The sequence below is a fragment of the Hyla sarda genome, unplaced genomic scaffold, assembly GCF_029499605.1.
Source record: "Hyla sarda isolate aHylSar1 unplaced genomic scaffold, aHylSar1.hap1 scaffold_909, whole genome shotgun sequence".
Lineage (NCBI taxonomy): Eukaryota > Metazoa > Chordata > Amphibia > Anura > Hylidae > Hyla > Hyla sarda.
This window is the reverse complement of record NW_026610937.1, coordinates 113,470-136,324: the sequence shown is the minus strand read 5'-3', so window position 1 is coordinate 136,324 and position 22,855 is coordinate 113,470. Positions and strand designations below refer to the sequence as shown.

General features: G+C 45.0%; 4 protein-coding genes across 4 annotated transcripts; 2 read left to right on the top strand and 2 right to left on the bottom strand.

Moving 5' to 3' along the window:
- The first annotated feature begins 3,867 nt into the window (after positions 1-3,867).
- On the top strand, positions 3,868-4,278 carry LOC130349060 (histone H3). The gene has a single exon (XM_056554807.1). It carries the CDS (start codon positions 3,868-3,870, stop codon positions 4,276-4,278), a length of 411 nt encoding a protein of 136 aa, XP_056410782.1.
- Positions 4,279-6,041: 1,763 nt separating this feature from the next.
- Positions 6,042-6,422, bottom strand: LOC130349058 (histone H2B 1.1-like). Its single transcript, XM_056554806.1, has one exon. The coding sequence runs from the start codon at positions 6,420-6,422 to the stop codon at positions 6,042-6,044; it is 381 nt and encodes a 126-aa protein (XP_056410781.1).
- Positions 6,423-6,653: 231 nt separating this feature from the next.
- On the top strand, positions 6,654-7,155 carry LOC130349057 (histone H2A type 1). The gene has a single exon (XM_056554805.1). It carries the CDS (start codon positions 6,763-6,765, stop codon positions 7,153-7,155), a length of 393 nt encoding a protein of 130 aa, XP_056410780.1. The 5' UTR covers positions 6,654-6,762.
- A 1,426-nt stretch (positions 7,156-8,581) lies between these two features.
- On the bottom strand, positions 8,582-9,269 carry LOC130349073 (histone H4). Its single transcript, XM_056554820.1, has one exon. The coding sequence runs from the start codon at positions 9,117-9,119 to the stop codon at positions 8,808-8,810; it is 312 nt and encodes a 103-aa protein (XP_056410795.1). The 5' UTR covers positions 9,120-9,269; the 3' UTR covers positions 8,582-8,807.
- Positions 9,270-22,855: the final 13,586 nt, after the last annotated feature.

Here is a 22,855-nt window from a genome sequence, read left to right as displayed (position 1 = left end):
CCTTGTTGTTGCTTCACACGCTTTAGCACTAAAGGAGCGGGAGACCTTGGATGATTTTCTTTGTTTCTCACGTTATGTGGAGATGAGGACCCCCTGATGAATGTTCATGTCTGTGCCCTTCATTTCTCCTCAGATGTTCTAAGCGCAGAGCAGAGAAATAGTAAAGATGGAAATGGACACCAAAGGTGCAGGAACTAGAAATGGCCCATCCGGTCAGCAGGGGTAAGAAGTCATTTCTCTATTGTAATAGGATATATAGGGAAAAATATAGAGATGGTGCTTTATAGTGCTGGTTATCTGCGGTATTAGCAGAGAGATAAACAGATAGGTAAAGGACCTGCTCACCTTTATAGGTTGTGCTATATTACAGGCACAACACTGATAATCACTTTGGGTAGATCGTTGGTCACTGGTGTGTCGGGAACAGCTGGCCGTTGGTCCCATTGAGGACGGTGAAGAATTCAAGAGTACAGATGTGGGAGGTGGAAATCCTAGCAGGGGTTTCCTTTTTCTTCCAGTGAAGATCTGACTGCGGCACTGTAGCGATACATCGGCATAATTACACAGGAGTCAGGTGTAGAATAGCAGTACTTTTTATTAGTAATCATAAAAAAAGTGACATACAGGGGTGGACTACATGTTTCGGAGGGGCTCCCTCTTTCCTCACGTCCAGGTTACAGTGTATAGGTAAAGCATCTTATATATCCAACTCAATGCAAGAATCTTGACACTCGGTCAAAAAGTATCCGCACTCACCGCTAAGATAGCGTATTCAAGCTCCAAACGTGGACATCGGACAACCAGGCAGAGACGTGGGACGCTCAGGGAGGAGGCGACTGCTGGTGGTTTCACGCTATGAAGAGCGCTTCATCCGGCCTTATGAAGTCTGGGACTTGAACCCACACAACTACCAGGACCTTACTGTTTAGCGTTCTGCCTCGCTAGCTGCAAGATTCCCAAAGACCACAATGGGCCTAATAATTTCAATGGGCAAAAAATCACAATGTTATAGAACCAGACTACACTGTCCTATAAACCAACAGGACCTGTACGACAGACCCTGGAGACTGACATCACACTCAGCCTTCACATGGTTGGGTGGGGCAAACCTTCAACTGTTGCAAAACTACAACTCCCAGAATGCACTGGCAGACTGTACATTCTGGGAGTTGTAGTTGAGTTAGGAAACAGACTCTAGCTCAGTGTTTCCCAAACAGTGTGCCTACAGCTGTTGCAAAACTACAACTACCAACATTCACTGACAGCCGAAAGGCATGCTAGGAGTTGTAGTTATGCAACAACTGGCGAATAACATTTTGGAGACCGCTAAGTGATCTCCAAACTGTAGCCCTCCAGATGTTGTAAAACTACAACTCCAAGCATGCCCAGACTGTTCTGGCATGCTGGGAGTTGTAGTTCTGCAACATCTGAAGGGCCAGACATTGCAGAACTACACTGTCCAGTTTCCCTGGCCGTCTGGGCATGCTGGTAATTGTAGTTTTAAAACATCTGTTACTTATTGTGGTCTCCAAACTGTGCCACTTCATATGTTGCAAAACTACAACTCCCAGCATGCCCAGTCAGTGCATGCTGAAGGTTGTAGTTTTGCAACATCTGGAGTACCCCAGTTTGGAGACCACAGTGGTCTGCAAACTGTGGTGCTCCAGATGTTACAAAACTACAACTCCTAGCATGCCCAGAAGGCTTTTTTTTTTTATATATATATATATATAATGTTTTATTTATTTATTTTTTTTTAAGAGAGAAAAAAATGAATTATTTGTGAACCATGCGAACATAAATTATTGGGAGATTTAACTCCCCCCAAATATTCTCAAACGTGCTTTGAATTTCTGGACATTTATGGTTATCGAGAAATAAATAGGAAGGGAAATGCCCAATAGAACCTGATGTTATACGGATAATGTACAAGTGATTCTTATAATGGAGATCTAGGGGGACAATAATCACAATAGATCCCAGAGATCATCACTGAATAGACGAGGGATCTGCGGATACAATACAGTCTGTTAAGGATCCTACAGAAAGTCCGGATCGTCTTGTATCTGGATCAGGATTATTACTTTCCTTCTCAGAATCTTCTCCTTTGTTCTCTTCCCTTATTCTTCATCTTCAGCCACTCTGACCCCCTCACTGCTCTCCGCTCCCTCCGCTGTCCTCGCCGGTTCCCGCTATCCCTGTCTCCTTTCTCCCGCTCTCTTCTCACCGCTGAGCAGCCCGGAGATCACCCGCCGACCCCACCATTTCCACACCCAGAGCTTCAGTCGGATGATATCTTATACCTGCGGCATCTTCCTCCTCTCTTACCGACCGAACACTCCCCGGAGCCCGTGTATTTTCCTCCAGACAGCAGAGATCCTGAAGAGAAGGAAGCGCCATCATAGTCTGGTGTATTTGGGGAATCCTGTTGGGGTTTACTGGGGCAGAACAGGACAGGAGCGCAGATATACTGAGGAATTAGAGCCCAGGATCTAAGGGGAGGAGGCCGAGGGTTTACAGAAGTCTTGGGGCGCATTGCCAATCATACATATCATCAGGAGACACTTTGACCTCTTAATTTTACCCCAAAACCTTTGAACCGATCATTAAAATGTAGCTTTTAAATACTCATTACATACACTGTAGTATAACCTGCGTTTTATATAAAACAAATTAAGAGTGGGTGAGAAATGTGTGTATGTGTGTGTGTGTATATATATATATATATATATATATATATATATATATATATATATATATATATAAAACAAAAAAATGTGGTCTCAAATGGCTGGAGGTGCTCAACCCCAAATGCGGTTGTGCATTTATACTGGGGGAGCAGATCCTGCCCTTGTAGTCCGTTGCTAAGGGCGATCCCCAGCATAGAAAATGCATACAATGGAGGATGCCTGCAGTGAACTACAAGTGCCACAATAGAATCCTACACCAGATAAACGGTGTGGATGTGTAACAATTAGAATACAATATATATATATATATATATATATATATATATATATATATATATATATATATATACACATACATACACACATTAAAATGCATATGCCTTTGTCCTAGATCCTCAACAAGAGACATAAGCTCCCGGCTTGACTATATTCTCCATATTAGAGAAAATGGTATCGTGGTGTTCATATAACATCTAGTTGTATCTGTTTGCGCCTCTGTAACAATTTTAGTGTCAGTTCTTGAGGAAATGTAAAGACTTGTTACAATTTGGCAACATGCAAAGTTTAGAATACAAAGCTCTCACCACCAGGTGTCGCTATTGTAACACACTAACTGATTTGTATATCCTGAAACTGTAAGAATTTCGTGCAGTGACTAATAGAAAATATTTATTGGAAATTATTAAAATTGATTAACCAGAAACGTTTTTCTGATTTTAACCCTCTACTCTACTTAATAGGTTGTGCACATATGAAGTTACCAACCCATACAGAGAATTACTGGGCATTTTGTTCGATCATGGGGGCGCCCTACTGTACTGCCCCATGTAAATGTATATAGAGATTGGAAATAGTGAAGCAGATAGAGCTCCGAGGAATTGTAGGCATAAAGGAGTCTGTATCCGAGGAGCGGGGAATCAGTGTGAACGCCCGAGACCCGGCATCGTGTCATACATGGGGGGCGCTATCATCGCTGAGGATGGGCCCCGCCGCTTCAGAACAAAGATTCATCACAGACGTCACATGTTGTTTTGGCGGGCTCTAGTTTGTATGAATCAGCCAATGGGATGAAGGGGTGTGGTTAACATGAGCCAATGGGGATGAGACCAGGAGTATAAATATTCTGCTCTGCGATCTCTTCCCATCATTTCTCCGCTGTGTACGTGTACAGAGGATCATGGCCAGGACCAAGCAGACCGCTCGTAAATCCACCGGAGGGAAAGCTCCCCGCAAGCAGCTGGCTACCAAGGCCGCAAGGAAGAGCGCTCCCGCCACTGGTGGGGTGAAGAAGCCTCACCGCTACCGTCCAGGTACAGTGGCTCTCCGTGAAATCCGCCGCTACCAGAAGTCCACTGAGCTGCTGATCCGGAAGCTCCCCTTCCAGCGCCTGGTGAGAGAGATCGCCCAGGACTTCAAGACCGATCTTCGCTTCCAGAGCTCGGCGGTCATGGCCCTGCAGGAGGCCAGCGAGGCTTACCTGGTGGGACTCTTTGAGGACACCAATCTGTGCGCCATCCACGCCAAGAGGGTCACCATCATGCCCAAAGACATCCAGCTGGCCCGCAGGATCCGTGGGGAGCGAGCTTAGATCTGCCCGGGACCCGCATACAACACAAAGGCTCTTTTCAGAGCCACCAAGTTCTCCATAAAATGAGCTGATATCACCATCTTATGTTTTTCTGTCCCGATTGTCTTGCTGAGCTCTGAAATATAATCCCGGGATTGTTCTCTGTAGTTTGCCCTGTACTGTACCAGCGGCCCCTTCTATGTTACGGGTTATACTGTGACCCTGATCGGTAGAAGAAATATGAAGCGCTGAGTGATAATTAGATTAATCGGGCGCTGGGTCCTAGTGCCGCCTCTCCCGGCCATGTGTTCCTTTAATTGGAGAGAGGGGATTTATTCGGTTCACTCGGTCCTGTTATCGGTTAATATGCCGGCTGCCTGCACCCTTCTCACGCACAGAACATCTCACTGTCCAGGCTGTAATGTAATAGACCATCAGCCCCATCATCCTCACTGATGACCGCACATCGCTCCACGCACTATACAGCGGCTGTAATATCCAGGTAATGATACAACTGCTGAGTATAGAGAGCGGAGGAATGATTCCCTTGTATCCATCTGTACAATCCCAAGCCTCGGGGGCCAGAAGAGCCTCTGCTGTGCACACAACCCCTACACCTGGGGCTTTATCAAAGTCATCAATATATAGAATCTGGGCTAAGGGAGCGTTCAGTCCTGTATTCCGTTCATTGTGCAACAGCGACATCTACTGTCAGTTTACTGCAATCACATTACTAGATATCAGGTTCCCGTTAATTTTGTGGTTTTCTGTTTCTTTTGCGGTCAACTCATTATTCTATAAAGGATTACATTCTAATATCTGCTGATCAATAATAAACGTTAACCCTTTAACGTCTGATAGTGTGAATATATCGCTAATAGAGTAAGATCAGTAATAGTCCGATTCCTGACTTTGAGATACTGATTATGATGGAGGAAACTGGTATTATCCTTAATACTGTGGTGTCCTCCCTGCTGTGCATTGTGGGACTGCGTCATTATTGTAGTGCAAATTAACGCTAAAGGGTTAATAATGAGCCGTGTGCGCGGTCCCGTCCGATGCCTAATGCTCATTGGCTGATCACAGGACGTTCAGGATTTGAATTTCCCGCTTCCTCCAGACCCGATAACAATGGAGAGATCTCCCCGAGATGTAGAGGCTGATCCTGTGGCTGACTACTACCCTCATCCTCCTTGTTTATCACTTTCGCACAGATGAACATTTTTTGAGATCGTAGAGAAGAATGTGCGGACTAAACTTATTCTGGCGTCACAGCAAAGATAAAGCTGTGAGATAGGAGGACGGGAATTCTGTTCCGCGGTCCTGACCTGAGAGGGAGCGGGGATGAAGTGAGGGCTATAAAGCAGAAAACCGGCCCTGTGCGGAGGATCACATTCCTCTACAGAAAGTGTTATTCATTACACCGGTTATGTACAGACCATGGGGAGTATAGGAGGGATAATCGGAGACTACGGGTGGATGAGATTTAGTTACACTGACCAAATGTCAAAAGGGAAACTATAGAGAACTGATCTACAGCGCCCCCCGCTCCACCACAGGAGAATATACACCCTGCAGTCAGTGAGAACCGCAGCCGCCGCTCTGATCTCACCCGATCCCGGAGCAGAATATATATAGTATCAATAGACTGTACTGACAGAATAGCGGCCACATATACAGAAGAGAATACGGGGAATACAGACAGGAGAAGCACCAGCTCTATTCTAGACAATGTGGGTGGCTCTTAGAAGAGCCTTTGGGGTGACAGCAGAAGGGGGAGCAGGTTACTTAGCGCTGGTGTACTTGGTGACGGCCTTGGTGCCCTCGGACACGGCGTGCTTGGCCAGCTCTCCAGGCAGCAGCAGGCGCACGGCGGTCTGGATCTCCCGGGAGGTGATGGTGGAGCGCTTGTTGTAGTGAGCCAGGCGGGAGGCTTCCCCTGCGATGCGCTCGAAGATATCATTCACAAAGGAGTTCATGATGCCCATGGCCTTGGAGGAGATGCCGGTGTCAGGGTGGACCTGCTTGAGCACCTTGTACACGTAGATGGCATAGCTTTCCTTCCTGGTCTTCCTTCGCTTCTTGCCGTCATTCTTCTGAGTCTTGGTCACGGCTTTCTTGGAGCCTTTCTTGGGCGCTGGAGCAGACTTGGCGGGATCAGGCATGATGATCAGTCACAAAACTTCTCCACTAAAACAGAGAGAAAAATGATGCTTCCTCCTCCCACTGCAGCCGTATTTATAGGCAGCCCATGCAAATGAGAAATGCTGTCTGCTCGCTGTTCTACTGGAGGAGCAAATCATGTGACCTGTGGGAGTGTCATAAGCCCCGCCCAGTGCAGTTTATTGGTGTCTCTTTAATTCTCGTCACAATTGGCTGGATTCAAATGTACCCAATCACAGGAGCCGGAGGGCGGAGCAGGAACCTATAAAAAGCAGCAGAAAGGAAATTACGGTTACATCACAGAGAGGCTTCTTTTGAGCGTTTTACGGTTTACTTATCATTATGTCTGGACGCGGCAAACAAGGAGGAAAGGTTCGGGCTAAGGCAAAGACCCGCTCATCCCGGGCAGGACTCCAGTTCCCCGTCGGTCGTGTACATAGGCTTCTCCGCAAAGGGAACTACGCCGAGAGGGTGGGCGCCGGTGCTCCCGTATACCTGGCCGCTGTGCTGGAGTATTTAACCGCTGAGATCCTGGAATTGGCCGGTAATGCCGCCCGGGACAACAAGAAGACCCGCATCATCCCCCGTCACCTGCAGCTGGCCGTGCGCAATGACGAGGAGCTGAACAAACTGCTGGGTGGGGTGACCATCGCCCAGGGAGGCGTCCTCCCCAACATCCAGGCCGTGCTGCTGCCCAAGAAGACCGAGAGCAGCAAAGCGGCCAAGAGCAAGTGATCACCGCTTATCCCAGACCCATCCTGAACACCAAAGGCTCTTCTAAGAGCCACCACATTGTCTACTACAGAGCTGGCACCGCTGATCTTGTCTGATAAGGATTAGATTTGACATGTTCTTTATACGGGGTTATAGTAGAACTGATACGTTTCTTTCATTAACAGTATGAGAGGGATTGGACACCTTCACTTTTATTAAAAAAAAAAAAACTACCAGAAAACTTCCTATAGCAGATTGTGACCCTCAGCACAAGGACAGTTTCCTCCTCACTCCATCCCCGCTACCCTCACTAAGGGGGACGGGTACAGTTTCTACATATGGATTTTGAGGTGCAGCCAGCAATGTAATCACGTGTACAGGGACGAGACTAAGCGAGAAAGTCAAAATCTCCAATGAGCGTAAACTATCGGGGTTATTGCTCCACCTACAAAGTTAACCCTTCATTGTCCCTCGTTATTTATGCTCTTTCCCCTTCAGTCCCCGGAGCGCTCTCTGCTTCACTAGTCCCAATCCCTATATACGCTTACACGGTGCACTATAGTAGAGCGCCCCCATATTTAGTCTCCATTGGCTTTATATTACGTTTACAAGAAATAAGCCCAATAATTCTCCAGATGGATAAAACACCATGTGCACAACCTATTAACTAAAGGGTTACATTAACCCCCAAGTCTCTGGTAAATTAATTGTTTCCTTATATCTATCCATAGATCGTCTGTCGCAGCAGTATAAATCGTTAGTTTATACAGATCAGATACATTGTGTTACAATAGCGACACCTGGTGGTGAGAGCTTTGTATTCTAATCTTTACATGTTACCAAATAGTAACAAGTATTTCCCAGGTGCTGATACAAGTTACAGAGGCGCAAATAGATACAACTGTGGATGGTGACTAAAACTTATAATAACACAGCACAATAATTTCAGCTGCTCTTATACACCCTGCTTATCCTATACCAGATATAAGTGTCCTAAGGGGATCTAGAACAAATAAATACATCTGCATTGTCCTCGATATAACATATAAAGTGATGTAATGTAGAAGGTTTGTATATTAGGGTGAGGAGTGACAGATATTTATCTCCAGGATCATAGATTATAGAACATGATCCGGCGAGAAAGAGGAGGGAAGCGGGTGTCGGCTAGTAATGTATTCTCCGCATTGTAGTGTTAGTACAGAACTCCCGGGCAGCGATCATAATCTGGGCCATGTAATGTTATACTACGGTCCCTCCACATGTTTAGGGGAAGGAGTCTCCACATCTATTATATTCATCGCTCTGTATAGAATCACATCTCCCACCTGATCTGCTACTAGTTCCCCCGACACTGAACACATCGGCCGATCTATATTTACAGCAAAGGAAACTACGGAGCTACTAAACTAAACACTTTGAGCACCATATACCGGAGCCACAGCTCGGGCCATCGAGATAAAATCCTTGCAAATCCCAAAATCGGGTTTCCTCTTCAATATGCAGCTTCTATATCTTAACCACGATAATTGTACAGACAAGGACAATACACTACGACAGATCTCCGATAACACACAGCAGTGTAAACACAAGGAATTGTAGCCTTTCCATAGAACATGTGGGCGGCTCTGAGAAGAGCCTTTGGGTTGGTGAGATGGAGCAGAGTAGAAGCAGAATTAACCTCCGAAGCCGTAGAGAGTGCGGCCCTGGCGCTTGAGGGCGTACACCACGTCCATAGCGGTGACGGTCTTCCTCTTGGCGTGCTCGGTGTAGGTGACGGCGTCACGGATGACGTTCTCCAGGAAAACCTTCAGGACACCGCGAGTCTCTTCATAGATGAGGCCGGAAATACGCTTCACACCTCCCCTGCGAGCTAGACGGCGGATAGCAGGCTTAGTGATACCCTGGATGTTATCCCGGAGCACCTTCCTGTGCCGCTTGGCTCCGCCCTTACCGAGACCTTTTCCTCCTTTGCCGCGTCCTGACATCCTGCTGGTTGAGAATTGAATGAATAACGTTTGAGGCGCGGAGTCCTAGCTTATATAGCACATGTGCGGACCAGAAGGAAAACTGTAACAAGATGACGTCCACATGGGCGTTTCCTTTTACTGAATTTACATTACCGGCCCCTCCCCCTTCTCTTTTGATTGGCTGAACACAGAATCGTTGGTGATTTTGAATTTCCCGCTCACCCTGTAATTCTCCGCTCTGGGAGAGAAGACACTTGTCCCGTGTTATGTGATCTCATGTTCAGGCGGCTCATTCTCAGGCTGCGGATGCCGGCACTTTCCGTATACAGTGACCGGGAATAATCACCAGGGCCCGTCCTGACATCTCCTGTTCTTATATAGAGGAAGAGGAGAGAAATCACCAAAGCTCCGGTATCAGCCAATCGATACTATGTATCAGGACTATAGCTCCGTACAGTGTTAACTCTTTAGTGTCCACATGTTCTGTTTCTTGTTTTATATCTGTACGGAGACTGCGGTGTGTAATGGCTGGGACTGTATATATTATATATAATTACACTGCAGTCACCATTCTATGTCCATTCTGATCTCTCGCATATTGTCTCCGTTCTCTTTCATCCTACATCGTCATTGACCTATATTTACCCATGAAATTAGATACTAACGAACTCTTAATTAATTACATCCAAATGTTCTCTTTGTAGCGTCAATCATCATATTTAGTTCTATTAAGTTCATTGATGTTACTTTGATTAATTGGTCTTTTCACTCTCATTCCTAAATGTCATCTCCTGCCGGGGCTCGTTCCTACGATCGGTCTCCTATACGGTATAATATATTGGGTTACATAGAAAACTATTTACTGCCATGTTGTGGTAGCTGAACACAGTACAAGAAAAAAAACTTTTGAATAGTCTTTACATTCTTCAGCCTTACCACTAGGTGGGGACAAAGTACAGTGCAGCCTCTTCTAGGGATTCAGGCGAGAAAGGAAAAGTGTTGAACAGTGTCTTTTGCCATCTAGTGGCCGCAGAGCAGATTTCAGCGAAGTTCAATATAAAGTTATTAATTTTGGCCAAGTTTCTTTTCTCATTCTGCTATAATTTTAGCCCTTAATTAATTTGATTGTAATAGTGTTTAATAGAAATATGTATTTTTTTTTTTTATAATTATTTTTCTAATCTCCTTTTTACATTAACCCCTCAATGATGCTGTATTTTTTTTTATATATTTGTTTTCTCTTTTAACTTTTCACTAAAAAAATAATAATCAATATCTCTGTCAATGTTTCATCTACAGACCCATATGAAGGCTTGTTATTTGTGAGACCAACTACACTTTGTAATGGCATCCTTCACTTTACTACTAAGTCTACAGCAAAGCCAAAAAAAAAGAGAAAATTATAGGGTGAAATAAACAAAAAAAGTTAAAAAAAAGTTTTAAAATGATTATTTTTAATTATTATTATTATTATTATTATTATTATTATTTTTTTTGGGGGGGGGGTCCAAGTTTAAGGGGGAGGGGAAGTGATGGCTGCACATTCACATGTCATACATTGTAATTCCCATACTTGTGCTGAGAAGCAATAGAACAATCAAGTGTTACTATACATTTCACTCAAACTGTACAAGCCAACTCGTCACTTCACGGTCACCTGATTCAAGTGAGTCCCTAACTTAACAACTTCTCCTTTTAATGACATGGCAGGGTGCATAAACATTTTGTTTTCCGCGTATCTGCTAAGAAATGCATTGCAGTCCACACAGTCATAGTACCACCTTCGGGATCTCTAATAAAAATTCTGTCCGTTCCTTCTGTGGTGGGAACCCGGCCTTACTGTGCAGAATTCAGATCCCTTTATAGCGCAAGGTTCTATAGAATGTGGGTGTGATGATGATTTGGTCACTTTCCCTTTTAGAATCTTTGAAGGCAGATATAAAAGTCTCTAGCTATGCTTCTCACACTTTTTGTAATGTTGATAGTGATGATATAAAGCAGGGTCGGCACTGCCACTAGGCAAACTAGGCAGCCGCCTAGAGCGCAGAACCGATTTTGTGACTGATATGAATTCCTGTAGAAGACTGTCTTAGCTATGTTAACCTTACAGAGAGATTTTTTTTTTCCAAATAAAAGTTTATTCAGTTTTAGAATAATGTGCATTATAACAAAAACACAATAATCATTTAACAGGAGAGTTGCATAATAATTTGCCCATAGCATAGTATGTGTAGAAAATACTCTCTTTGTAACAGACTGCCAGTCATGTAACTATCTAGGTATTGTTACAATATACATGGTGGGGACTAATGTCTGTTCAGAGAATGCCTCTCTTAACTAGGTAGTGATAATCTTTAGATACCATAATGAAAAAGCTTCTACGAGATCCCGTATTGTATCTAATCGGAATCAAAATGGGGTAAATGAGAGGTAAGGTCAAAACTTGTGGTATCAAGCAGTCTGGCGAATTAAATGACATTGTAAACTTAACTTAACTAAAAGAGAAGGAAAGGAAAAGAAAGGTGGGTAGAGACGTAGGGGTAAGTAGAAGAGAAAAAAAGGGGGGGGGGGCATAGGGGATACAAAAGAAGAGTTACATGGAAGAAGAAGGGACCATGGAAGACATATCAAGAACTTACCGCACAGGCCAAACCACACCGGAATCACTGTCGCGCCCAGTGCTCACAGGAAAAAAAAGGGTATGTATAATAGAAGTGTACATGTCCAAATACATGTTGATAGGAAAAGGGTAGTACACTGGGTATAGACAGGGGTTCTAATGGGTGTTTGTATATCAGTTGGCAAGATACAGAGTCTCATATTCCGGGGAGGATACAAAGGTTAGCCAAGGTGACCAGATCGCAGTATACCTGGCTAGCTGGCTGGGAGAGTCGGCCATCAGCTCCTCCATTCTATGTAATTTAGATATGTCAAGTAGCCAAGAGGAGATTGAAGGTACCGAGACCGACTTCCACAACCTCGGGATAACAGCTCTGGCCGCTATCAACAGGAATGAGATTAGACGTGAAGTGTTCTTGGGTAGCGATGTTGGAAAAATCGATAATAAAAGAGTCTCAGGTGTGCGCTGGAGACCCACCGATGTGATACGTTTAATAATGTCTAAAACCTTCAACCAATAAGAAGTTAGTCTAGGGCATGAGAGACATATATGCAGCATGGTGCCTCTATCACCAGTGCATCTCCAGCACAAATCCGATGTTCCCGGGTACATATTAGCCAGTAACGTTGGGACCCTATACCATCTGGAAAGGATTTTATAGTTAATTTTGTGGGTTTTACATGACACAGAGGTTTTATGGCACCGTAGCAGGGTCTGTGTCCAGGCTAAATCTGGGATTGCGTGGCCCATGTCCCTTTCCCAACCCACTTTGAATGGGAGAGGTTTGGATGTCGTCCTCCTAAGTAAGAGAGGGTAAAGTAAGCTTATTACATGAGACAGCTGAGAGCTTCTTGTACACAGTTTCTCAAAGTCAGTTAGAGGTCTGTGACGTTTCCAGATGTTTTTAGCGGAGGCATAGAAATGTGTGAGTTGAGAATATTGGAAAAGGTGGGCCGTGGTTGGGTTTGTCCCGTCTATGATTACTGAGAGGGGTTTCAGAGATGTATCATTCAAGAGAGATCGAAATGTAACATAATCCCTGGCCTTAAAGGATAGGAACGAGGAGTGAGATTGTGTGGGAGGAAATATTGAGTTGTGGAATAAAGGCATTAAGGGTCCATCTGGGGTGTAGAGGGGTGTCCGAAATAGATACATTTTGGTTGCCTGACTAATAGAAGTCAGAACCGGTGGATAATACTTGATGGTTCCCCTAGCCAATTTAATTGGGGGGCTCCACAGGATTGATCTAAGGTCACTCCCTGTAATGTCCCGTTCTATCTGTAACCATTGCTTATCAGAGACATGATGAAAACAGTCTAGAACTCGATTGAGTACAGTCGCTAAGTAGTAAGAGTGGAAATCGGGGAGGGCTAGTCCTCCTTCATCTTTTCTCCTGACCAGCACATGTCTCGCCAGTCTGGTATGTCCACGATTCCATACAAAGCTATTCTATAGGGAGATTAATTCTTTGAAAAAAGTGCGGGGCAGGGCTATAGGAATTGTGGAAAATAGGTATAGGAGGCGAGGTAGAGTGTTCATTTTAAGGATGTTTATTCTTCCTATCCAGGAGAAGTCTTTCTTTTCCCATTTGGATAGATCCGCTCGCAACGCTTGTAAGAGTGGTGCATAGTTAAGTTTAAAAGTTTCCGTATGAAGTGATGGTATTTGAATTCCTAAATAAGTGATCGAGTGATGTTGCCACTTGCATGGATATGAGGTCTGCAGTAAGCGAACCATTGTCTGGGACAAAGTAATGTTGAGTGCCTCGCATTTTGATGAATTTAATTTATAATTACTGAGAGCTGAGAATGTTTTGATCGTGGACAATAGAGAAGGGAGAGATGTAAGTGGTGAAGAGAGGTAGAGCAACAAGTCACTGCAAACGACGCACACTTGTGATGGCCCGAGGGCAGAGCAATCCCCTTTATATTTGGGTTATTTTGTATAGCTATTAACAGGTGTTCCATGCAGATAACATATAGTAGCGGTGAAAGGGGACAACCCTGCCTCGTGCCATTTCCAATATGCAACGGGAAGGAGAGATGCCCGTTAATCCTAATCTGAGCCTGGGGGCTTGTATATAGTGCTTGTATGCGGGAGAGCATGTTGGGACCTATACCTATTTGAGATAAAGAGGCAAACATGAATTCCCAGTCCACCCGGTCAAAAGCCTTCTCGGCATCTAGAGACAAGAGGAAGAACGGGCATCTCTGCGCACGTGCTTGATGTATCAAAGAGAAGGTACGAAGGGTATTGTCCCTCGCCTCTCTGCCTTGCACAAAGCCGACTTGATCCAGGTGGACTAGGGAAGGCACGTACGGGGACAATCTATTAGCGATTAATTTAGCGTACAATTTGGTGTCCGAATTAAGTAGAGAAATGGGACGATAACTAGGACATAGAAGCGGGTCCCTACCCTCTTTAGGGATCACAGTTATATATGCTCTCAAAAAGGACGGGGAAATGTTAGGGGAGTTAGACATGGAGTTAAATGCCTCGAGCAACGAGGGGGCCACATCTTCCCGCAAGATCTTATAGAACTTGGCTGTATAGCCATCAGGGCCTGGGCTTTTACCTGCAGGCATGGTAGATATAGCATCAAACAACTCTACTTGCGAGAATGGCTCCTCCATTGCCCGAATTGCATCGATAGATAATCGAGGCAGTGCAGTGTCAGAGATAAACTGTGATAGAGACGGAGTCTCAGGGTTAGTGGGAGAGGTAGAACCGTGCTTGGGGAGATTATATAGCGAAGAGTAATATTTATGGAAGGATTCCAAAATGTCAGGTGTCAAATAAGAGGGGATTCCATTCGGATCTTTAATTGCCGGGATAAAAAGAGAGGATTTCTTATTTTTGAGAGCTCTTGCCAGCAACTTGCCCGATCTGTTACCCCATTCATAAAATAACTTTCCTGTCAATTGTTTGTGTGAATTGTTCATAAGCGATAGTAAGTCTGTGCGTACTTTAATAATGTCTCTGAAGACCATATCTTGTTGTGTACGTTTGTGCAGAAACTCAAGCGACTGTAACTGTGTTTGTAAGGAGTGAAATTTTGCCGATGCTTCCCTCTTCAATCTCGTCCCATGTTTAATGAAGACACCCCTCAGGACACACTTTAGAGCTTCCCATTTGGTGAGAGGAGAGGAAGCATCAGAGGCATGGTCTGCATAGAAGTGGGAGACAGTCGTCTTAAGGTCTTGGAGACATAGTGTATCCAAAAGGAGGGTCTCATTAAGCCTCCAGGTGGGGCGAGGTCTGGCAAAAGCCGGTAGCGAGATGGAGCAAAACACCGGAGCGTGGTCTGAGATAGCTATATTGCCTATTTGAGACCGTAAAATCGTATGGAGTAAGTGATGTGAGCATAGTAAATAATCTATTCTACTATATGTGCCTCGTGCATTAGAGTAGAATGTATAATCCCTGTCCTGAGGGTTAAGGGATCTCCATATGTCACTAAGCTGAAGATCATGTAGTTTCTTTCTCAAGGCTCGGAGTTTGCTGTGAGAGAGCAGTGAATGGCCCGTTGAAGTGTCTATGTGGGGGAAGAGTGGAAGGTTGAAATCACCCCCCAAGAAAATCGGGCCAGTGGCAAAGTCGGACAGGGTGTTTAGCGTCTTAATTAGAAAGGGGACCTGAGATCTATTGGGCGCATATATGTTTGCGAATGTGTATCTCTGATCCCAGAATCTCACAGTTCGCAAAGATATATCGGGATTTCGGATCAGTATGGGAAGATGTGATAGAGATTGGGAGGGATTTATGGAAGGCTATAGACGTCCCTTTTGAGCGGGAGTCCGGGTTGGTGCTATGAATCCATTGAGTGTAGTATTGATTATTTATTTTAGGTATATGGCCAGATTTAAATTGAGTTTCTTGTAGGAACAAAATGTGAACTTTCTGTCTATGGAATGAATATAGTGTTTGAGCTCTTTTCTCAGGCGTATTAAATCCCTGTATGTTGAGGGAGGCAAGTTTAAGATCAGTCGACATATTTGGTTAGGAGAGGTGGACACCATATGGGCCAGGCACGACAGCACCCCGGTCGGTCCAGTCTGCACGGCAAGCTAGGTTGGAGGAAGATGGTCCTGTAAAAGAAGAAAAAGTGGAGAGATGAATTAGGAGGGAGTGTAGTAGTAGAAAAAGGAAGTACCCATAAGGGAATGAGTACACGGTGTCTACAAGAAAGGGCCATAAGGGCCAATAGTAAGACTGGAACCAGTCCAATCATGCAACTAGTGGGGGTAACGTAGAAGTCTCGCTAGGGTAAATCTACAGGCTATAACAAATTAGGTCAAAAATTAGAACCGCTAAAAAAAAAAAAAAAAAAAAAAGGACTTAAAGAACATGGGTCATGGTGTAGGCCATGACAACCACTGCAGGGTACAGTGAGGCAATTAACTATTAAAGAGAAAGCAAAGCCATCTCTTTGTAGTAGCGAGTGTATGGGAGGCAACAGGTCATAGTTAGCCCTGTGCTTTTTTCTTGCATTGGTCTCTAAGTGTGTAGTAAAAGAAAGTAGAGTCAAAAATATGTGTCAGGGATTTGACCAAGATCCACTTTCTAAGTGCGGAGGTGAATAATAGTGTTGAGCGGCATAGGCCATATTCGAATTCGCGAATATATGGACGAATATTCGTCATATATTCGCGAATATTCGCATATTTGTTATATTCGTTTTATTTTCGCATATACGAAAATTCGCGTATGCGGAAATTAACATATGTGAATATTAGCATATACAAAATTAACATACGAGTAACTTCGCATATGCGGAAATTAGCATATGCGAATTTTCGCACGCCAGTCTCACACAGTAGTATTAGAGCCTTCTTTACACCACACTAGCTGGAAGCAGAGAGGGGTGATCACTGTGATGTGTACTGTGAAAAAAAAGAAAAAAAAAAAACGAATATTCGTAATTGCGAATATATAGCGCTATATTCGCGAAATTCGCAAATTCGCGAATATGCGATATTCGCGAATAATATTTGAATTGCGAATATTCGTGAGCAACACTAGTGAATAATGCGACATTAGAAGACAGACATTCAAACTCAATATCTAAGTACAAGTCAGTAGGTGCTTCTGGGTCCAGACAACGGTTATGGAAAAGGCGTTCAAGTAATAGTAAAGTAACAGAAACTGGGCCAGATGGCCCTCACAGGTATTTGTTGTCAAGGAAAGTTAGTGTAGTGTTGACGACAAGGTTATGGTGAATGTACATCAGGTTTTGCGTTTCATCAGAGAAGTCTTCTGTGACATCGGTTAGGTGTCTTGCTGGGTGGGAGCATTGCGTTTATGAGCAAGCTGGGCTATCGGTGGATAAGAGGTAAGGCGAAACATTCTATCCCATTCCGGAAGAGAAATTGGAGGGAGACGAAAAGTATTCAGAAAGTTCTGTAAATCCATTGGATGTCTTAGCGTTGCTGTAGTGGTATCGTACTTAGCAATTAGTGAGAAGGGAAAGCCCCAACGATACACAATTCGGGCGTTATTCAGGAGTTGCAGAAGCGGTTTAAGAGCTGCTCTTAGCTTGAGGGTACGGAGGGAAAGATCCGGGAACAAGTAAATGGGATGGCTATTGTAGGTGAGATTCTTCAGGGATCTCGCTTTTTTCATGATGTCCTCTTTCACGAGGTAGTGATGCACTCTGCAAATGATATCCCTTGGTTTGGCTGGATCCGGATTTTTTGCTCTAAGAGCCCTATGAGCTCTATCCAGTTCAAGGGGTGTGTCTAAAGGCTTCTGGAGGATTTCATTAAATATTTTTTGTAAGGTAGTTGTAATGTCTTGTGGGGAAACGGATTCAGGCAGTCCTTTGATTCTTATATTGTTTCGCCGATTGCGATTGTCTAGGTCATCAAGATGATCTATTTCCGCCGCTTGGTGAAGAGAGAGGTTTTTAGTCGCCTCCTGTAGGGTTTGAATCTGAGCGGAGGCAGTAGTACGAAATTCCTCAAGCGATTGTACTTTGACTTTAAGTTGAGTGATGTCTGATTTGACCGGTTTGAGGTCTTTTTTCCAAGCAAGGCGCAGGTCATTTGCCATATTCTGGATGTCCGATTTGGTCGGAATTAGAGCCAGCAAGGCCTGTAGTTCCGGATGGTCCTTCAGTGTGTTAGTTGCCATTTCAGGGGTGGGTAAGGAAGAGTCAGAAATCGTATCAACAGTGAGGGTGGGTCTGTCAGCTCCACAGGCTCTTCTAAGGTTTTGTTTCTTGCCTATGAGAGCTTCATCTGAAGAGGAGTGGTCTGCACCCTTCGCTACGGCTGTTTTCGCCTTCAGTGGAGTTTTGAATAACTTCTTCTTGGCGGGTGGGCTAGCGCCCCAATATTCAGGGGTGTCACTATCTTCTGTGGAATCTCGTATCTCATCCTCAGAATGGGAGATGTCTGAATCCATAGCTTCCGCCCAGTCAACAGCATTTATTGCAGGAGGACCAGAAACAGGTTGCTGAGAGGTTGATAGTGGTAGATGGGAATCACTAGTGATATTGTTAGAGTGGGTATATGTCTCAGCGGAGATACTAGGTGTAGTTGCTGATGGAAGTCCCTTAGAGAGAGGAGCAGGTTTTAAAGGTGGTTGTGGCACCGTCTGGGTTGACTTGGGTGGATATGAGAGTTGAGGAGGAGCTGCAGCATCTATATTTGTACTGATAGACTGCCGAGCTTGATCAGTACATATGGGGTTAATAGTATCTGGCATAGTGGTATACTTAGGGGTCTGTGAGATCGTTCCTGAGGTTTGTAACAGAGTTTGGGTAAGTTTCAGCTCACCTCTCATGTCAGATCTTACTTGTAAGGGGGGGGCCGTCACTCCGGGCAGGCGTAATGGCGGCCTGGGAGGAGGCCACGCACCCCTTCATGCTGTGCTGCTGTGTGTTCGGGGGGTTTCGCGCTGCATCACGTTGAGGCAGTGGAGTCTGAGGAGGTGCCTTCGGTTGGTGCGGCTTTCCAGTAGCTGCCGACATCTTTAGTGGGGGTATTGAGGTCTCCGATTGCGAGCACTCCTCTCCTGTGCGCTCCGTGCTAACCGGGGAGCCGGAAGCTGAGGAAACTGTATGCTGCGCAGCGTTTCCAAATCGAGGCTGCAGCACTGGTGGAGGCCTCGGTCCAGCGTCTGAGGTCTGTAGGGGCTGAAAATAAGCCGGGATGGTCCTAGGTTTGTCTCCGGTGCTTTTAGGTTTCTTCTTGTGCTTTTTACTGTGCGATCTGCCTCCCATATCAGTGTATATGGCCTCTAATAAAGCGGTCCGCCAGGAGCTCTCAGACCATGCGACTTGTCCCGAGCGCGTCAAGCCACGCCCCCCCTACAGAGAGATTTAATTTTTATATATATATATATATATATATATATAATGTATATATATATATATATATATAATTTTTTTTTTTTTTTTTTTTTTTTTGTCATGGGACTAGTTCCACCACTGATCCTATATCTGTCCTGTGAGACGGAGTGGGGATTTGGCCTAGGGTAGCAAAAATCTTTACACCAGATGACAGAAAGGCCTCCTTTTTCAGTTCGGCGGGTCCTGTCCCCTCAGTGAGCAGCGCAGTGTTGTACAGAGTGGGGCAGCTACGTCACATCTCAGCAGTGCATAATAGAATTGAAAATAATTATTTATTTTCTTCACAGGCCCCCAACTACCTAGTGAAAAATATAGCCCTGTACACGGTACTTTACAAAAAAGACACAATGCCCTCATGTGACTGCATCCGGTATTGCAGCTAAGCTCCCCTCACATGAACACCAGACACCATGAATGAGCAGCTTTTTATATTTATAATTCTATGAAGACTCATTTGTAACTTAGAAACACATGAGTCTCTGTATGATGTGTGCAAAAGGGACAAGCAGAGCAAAACCTAACCCAGGTGAATTCATACGAGGAATTTTAATTTTTTTCTAGAGATCAGTGAATCGAAGTTGACGAACCCGAATTCGTAACAAATTTCATGAACAATTTGATTTGCAACTAATGTGAATATCGCTGCAATTCTATTGCGCAAACAGCTTCATTAAACTCAATTTTACAGCGTTCCAGGCTATCGGAGAGCTAAGATGGCGGATCCACATGTGAGTCAATTGCCCCCCCCCGCTCCCTAGTATGGTGGAGCCGAAGCTGTAAGCTCCGGCTCCACCATTCACTAACCTTACACACACACTGTGAGTACACAGCGTGTGAGCTGCGGGGACAAGATCCACTAAAGGCCGGCGCGATGACGTCACATCATCGCGCCGGCGCCTGGAGGACCCGTCCCCGTGGCCTGCATACTGTAAGTAAGGGTATGCTCAGGGTCCAGGGGATTAGGGAAACAGGATATGCGCCACTGTTAGGAGGAGGGGGGGGGGGTCAGAGAAAAGGGAATATTTAATGAGGGTCTGCAGTGCAAAGCACAGGGGGCATTATATGTGAAGAGCACATGACAGGGGGGCCCCCTGTCCTGTGCCCTTTACATATAATGCCCCCTGTGCTGTGCCCCTCACATAATGCCCCCTGTGCTGTGCCACACATATAAATTATATGTGTGGGGCACAGCACAGGGGGCATTATATGTGTGGGGCACAGCACAGGAGGGCATTATATAATATACAGCCCCCTGTTCTGTGCCCCACACATATAATGCTCCCTGTGCTGTGCCCCTCACATATAATGTCCCCTGTGCTGCGCCCCTCACATAATGCCCCCTGTGCTGTGCCACACATATAAAGTATATGTGTGGGGCACAGCACAGGGGGGCATTATATGATATAATGCCCCCCTGTTCCGTGCCCCACACTTATAATGCCCCCTGTGCTGTGCCCCTCACATATATTGCCCCCTGTGCTGTTCCCCTCACATATATTGCCCCCTGTGCTGTGTCTCACACATATAATGCCCCCTGTGCTGTGTCCCTCACACATAATTCCCCATCATGTGCCCCTCATATATAATGCCCCCATCATGCGCCCCTCACATATAATGCCCTCTGTGCTGTGCCCCTCACATATAATGCCCCTGCCATGTGCCCCTCACATATAATGCCCCCATTATTTGCCCCTCACATATAATGCCCCCATCATGCGCCCCTCATATATAATGCCCCCTGTGCTGTGCCCTTCACATATAATGCCCCCATCATGCGCCCCTCACATATAATGCCTCCTGTGCTGTGCCCCTCACATATAATGCCCCCATCATGCGCCCCTCACATATAATGCCCCCTGTGCTATGCCCCTCACATATAATGTTCCTGTCATGTGCTCCAAACATATAATGCCCCCTGTGCTGTGCCCCTCACATATAATGCCCCCTGAGGGGACAGGACATGGGGCTTTATATGTGAAGGGCACAGCACAGGGGGGCATTATATGTGAGGGGCGCATGATGGGGGCATTATATGTGAGGGGCACAGCACAGGGGGCATTATATGTGTGGGACGCATGATGGGGGCATTATATGTGCGGGACACATGATGGGGGCATTATATGTGCGGGATGCATGATGGGGGCTTTATATATGAGGGGCGCATGATGGAGGCATTATATTTGAGGGGCAAATAATGGGGGCATTATATGTGAAGGGCACAGCACAGGGGGCATTAAATGTGTGGGGCATATGACAGGAGCATTATATGTGAGGGGCACAGCACAGAGGGCATTATTATGTGGGGGGGACAGGACGGTCATAATTATTATATGTAGGGGCACAAGATGGGGCATTATTACTATATGTGAAGGCACAGAGGGGGAGATTTATGAAAACCTGTGCAAAGGAAAAGTTGCCCAGTTGCCCATGGCAACCAATCAGTTAACTTCTTTCATTTTTAACAAGGCCTCTGGAAAATGAAAGAAGCGAGCTGATTGGTTGCTATGGACAACTGGGCAACTTTTCCTCTGCACAAGTTTTCATAAATCTCCCCCAGAGTGTTTTGCCTTTCAGAAGTATAGTGTATATTATGAGGAATTTCTGGGGTGGTATGTTTTTTAGGGGCCACACTACATTACGGTATTTTACTCAGAGGGTGCACTGCACAGCAAGTTATATTCAGAGAATGCACTGTGTGGTAGTATTAGATTTAGAGGGCACAGTGTGTGGTAGTATTTTATTCAGTGGGTACAGTGTATGATAGTATTATATTTAGAGGGTGCAGTGTGTGATAGTATTATATTTAGAGGGTGCGGTGTGTGATAGTATTATATTCAGAGGGTGCAGTGTTTGAATATAATACTACCACACACTGTGCCCTCTAAATTTAATACTACCAAACACTGCACCCTCTGAATATAATACTACCACACACTGTGCCCTCTAAATCTAATACTACCAGAGGGTGCAGTGTGTGGTAGTATTATATTCAGAGAGTGCAGTGTGTGGTAGTATTATTATTATTATTTTTTTTTTTTCAAAGTAATTTTTTTATTTTCAAAAATAGCATACAAGACACTAAAACAACAAAAGCATCTTACAGGAAAAAAGAATGGTATGAGTGACTCTCTTCGATGCGCTCGTGGGGCGGCCAGTTCAATATAATAGAGGAGCTTCTCACAGCATGACAATGGTTATATTCAATATAACAATGCAATTCAGAGAGAACATGAGAAAAAAAAAAAACAATAACTGGAATGTAAATCTCAATAAGGGCGTAGGCCAGGTGTAGGGAAGGGCCGTCAAGTTATGGAGGGTATAAGCACAGTCACACAGGTCAAGAGAGAAGAGAGGGAAGGGAAAGGGCAGATGGACCAAAGTAGAACAAGAACAAGAAGGTAAGACGGATGTTAGAAGGAGAAGAGGGAATAGGGAAGCAGGCGAGCTAGAGAAGGACGTACCTCATGAGTCTGGCAGGACCGGCTACCTCCAGATCCGCGGCCACCAGGGTAGTACTGAAGAGAATGGCAGCTGAGCACAGGTGTATCACATTATGCCTCCAAGTGAAAGGACTCAAATTCCCCAGATGACATAAAGGCAAGCCAAGGACCCCAGATATGCTGGTATTTGTCAATCTGCTGTTCCGAGACCGCCATCAGTTCCTCCATTCTACAAATATGTGATATTTCTTGGAGCAAGGACGAGAGGGTTGGAGGTCTGGGAGATCTCCATATCCTGGGGATCACCGATCTGGCAGCCATCAACACATAGTGTAGAAGG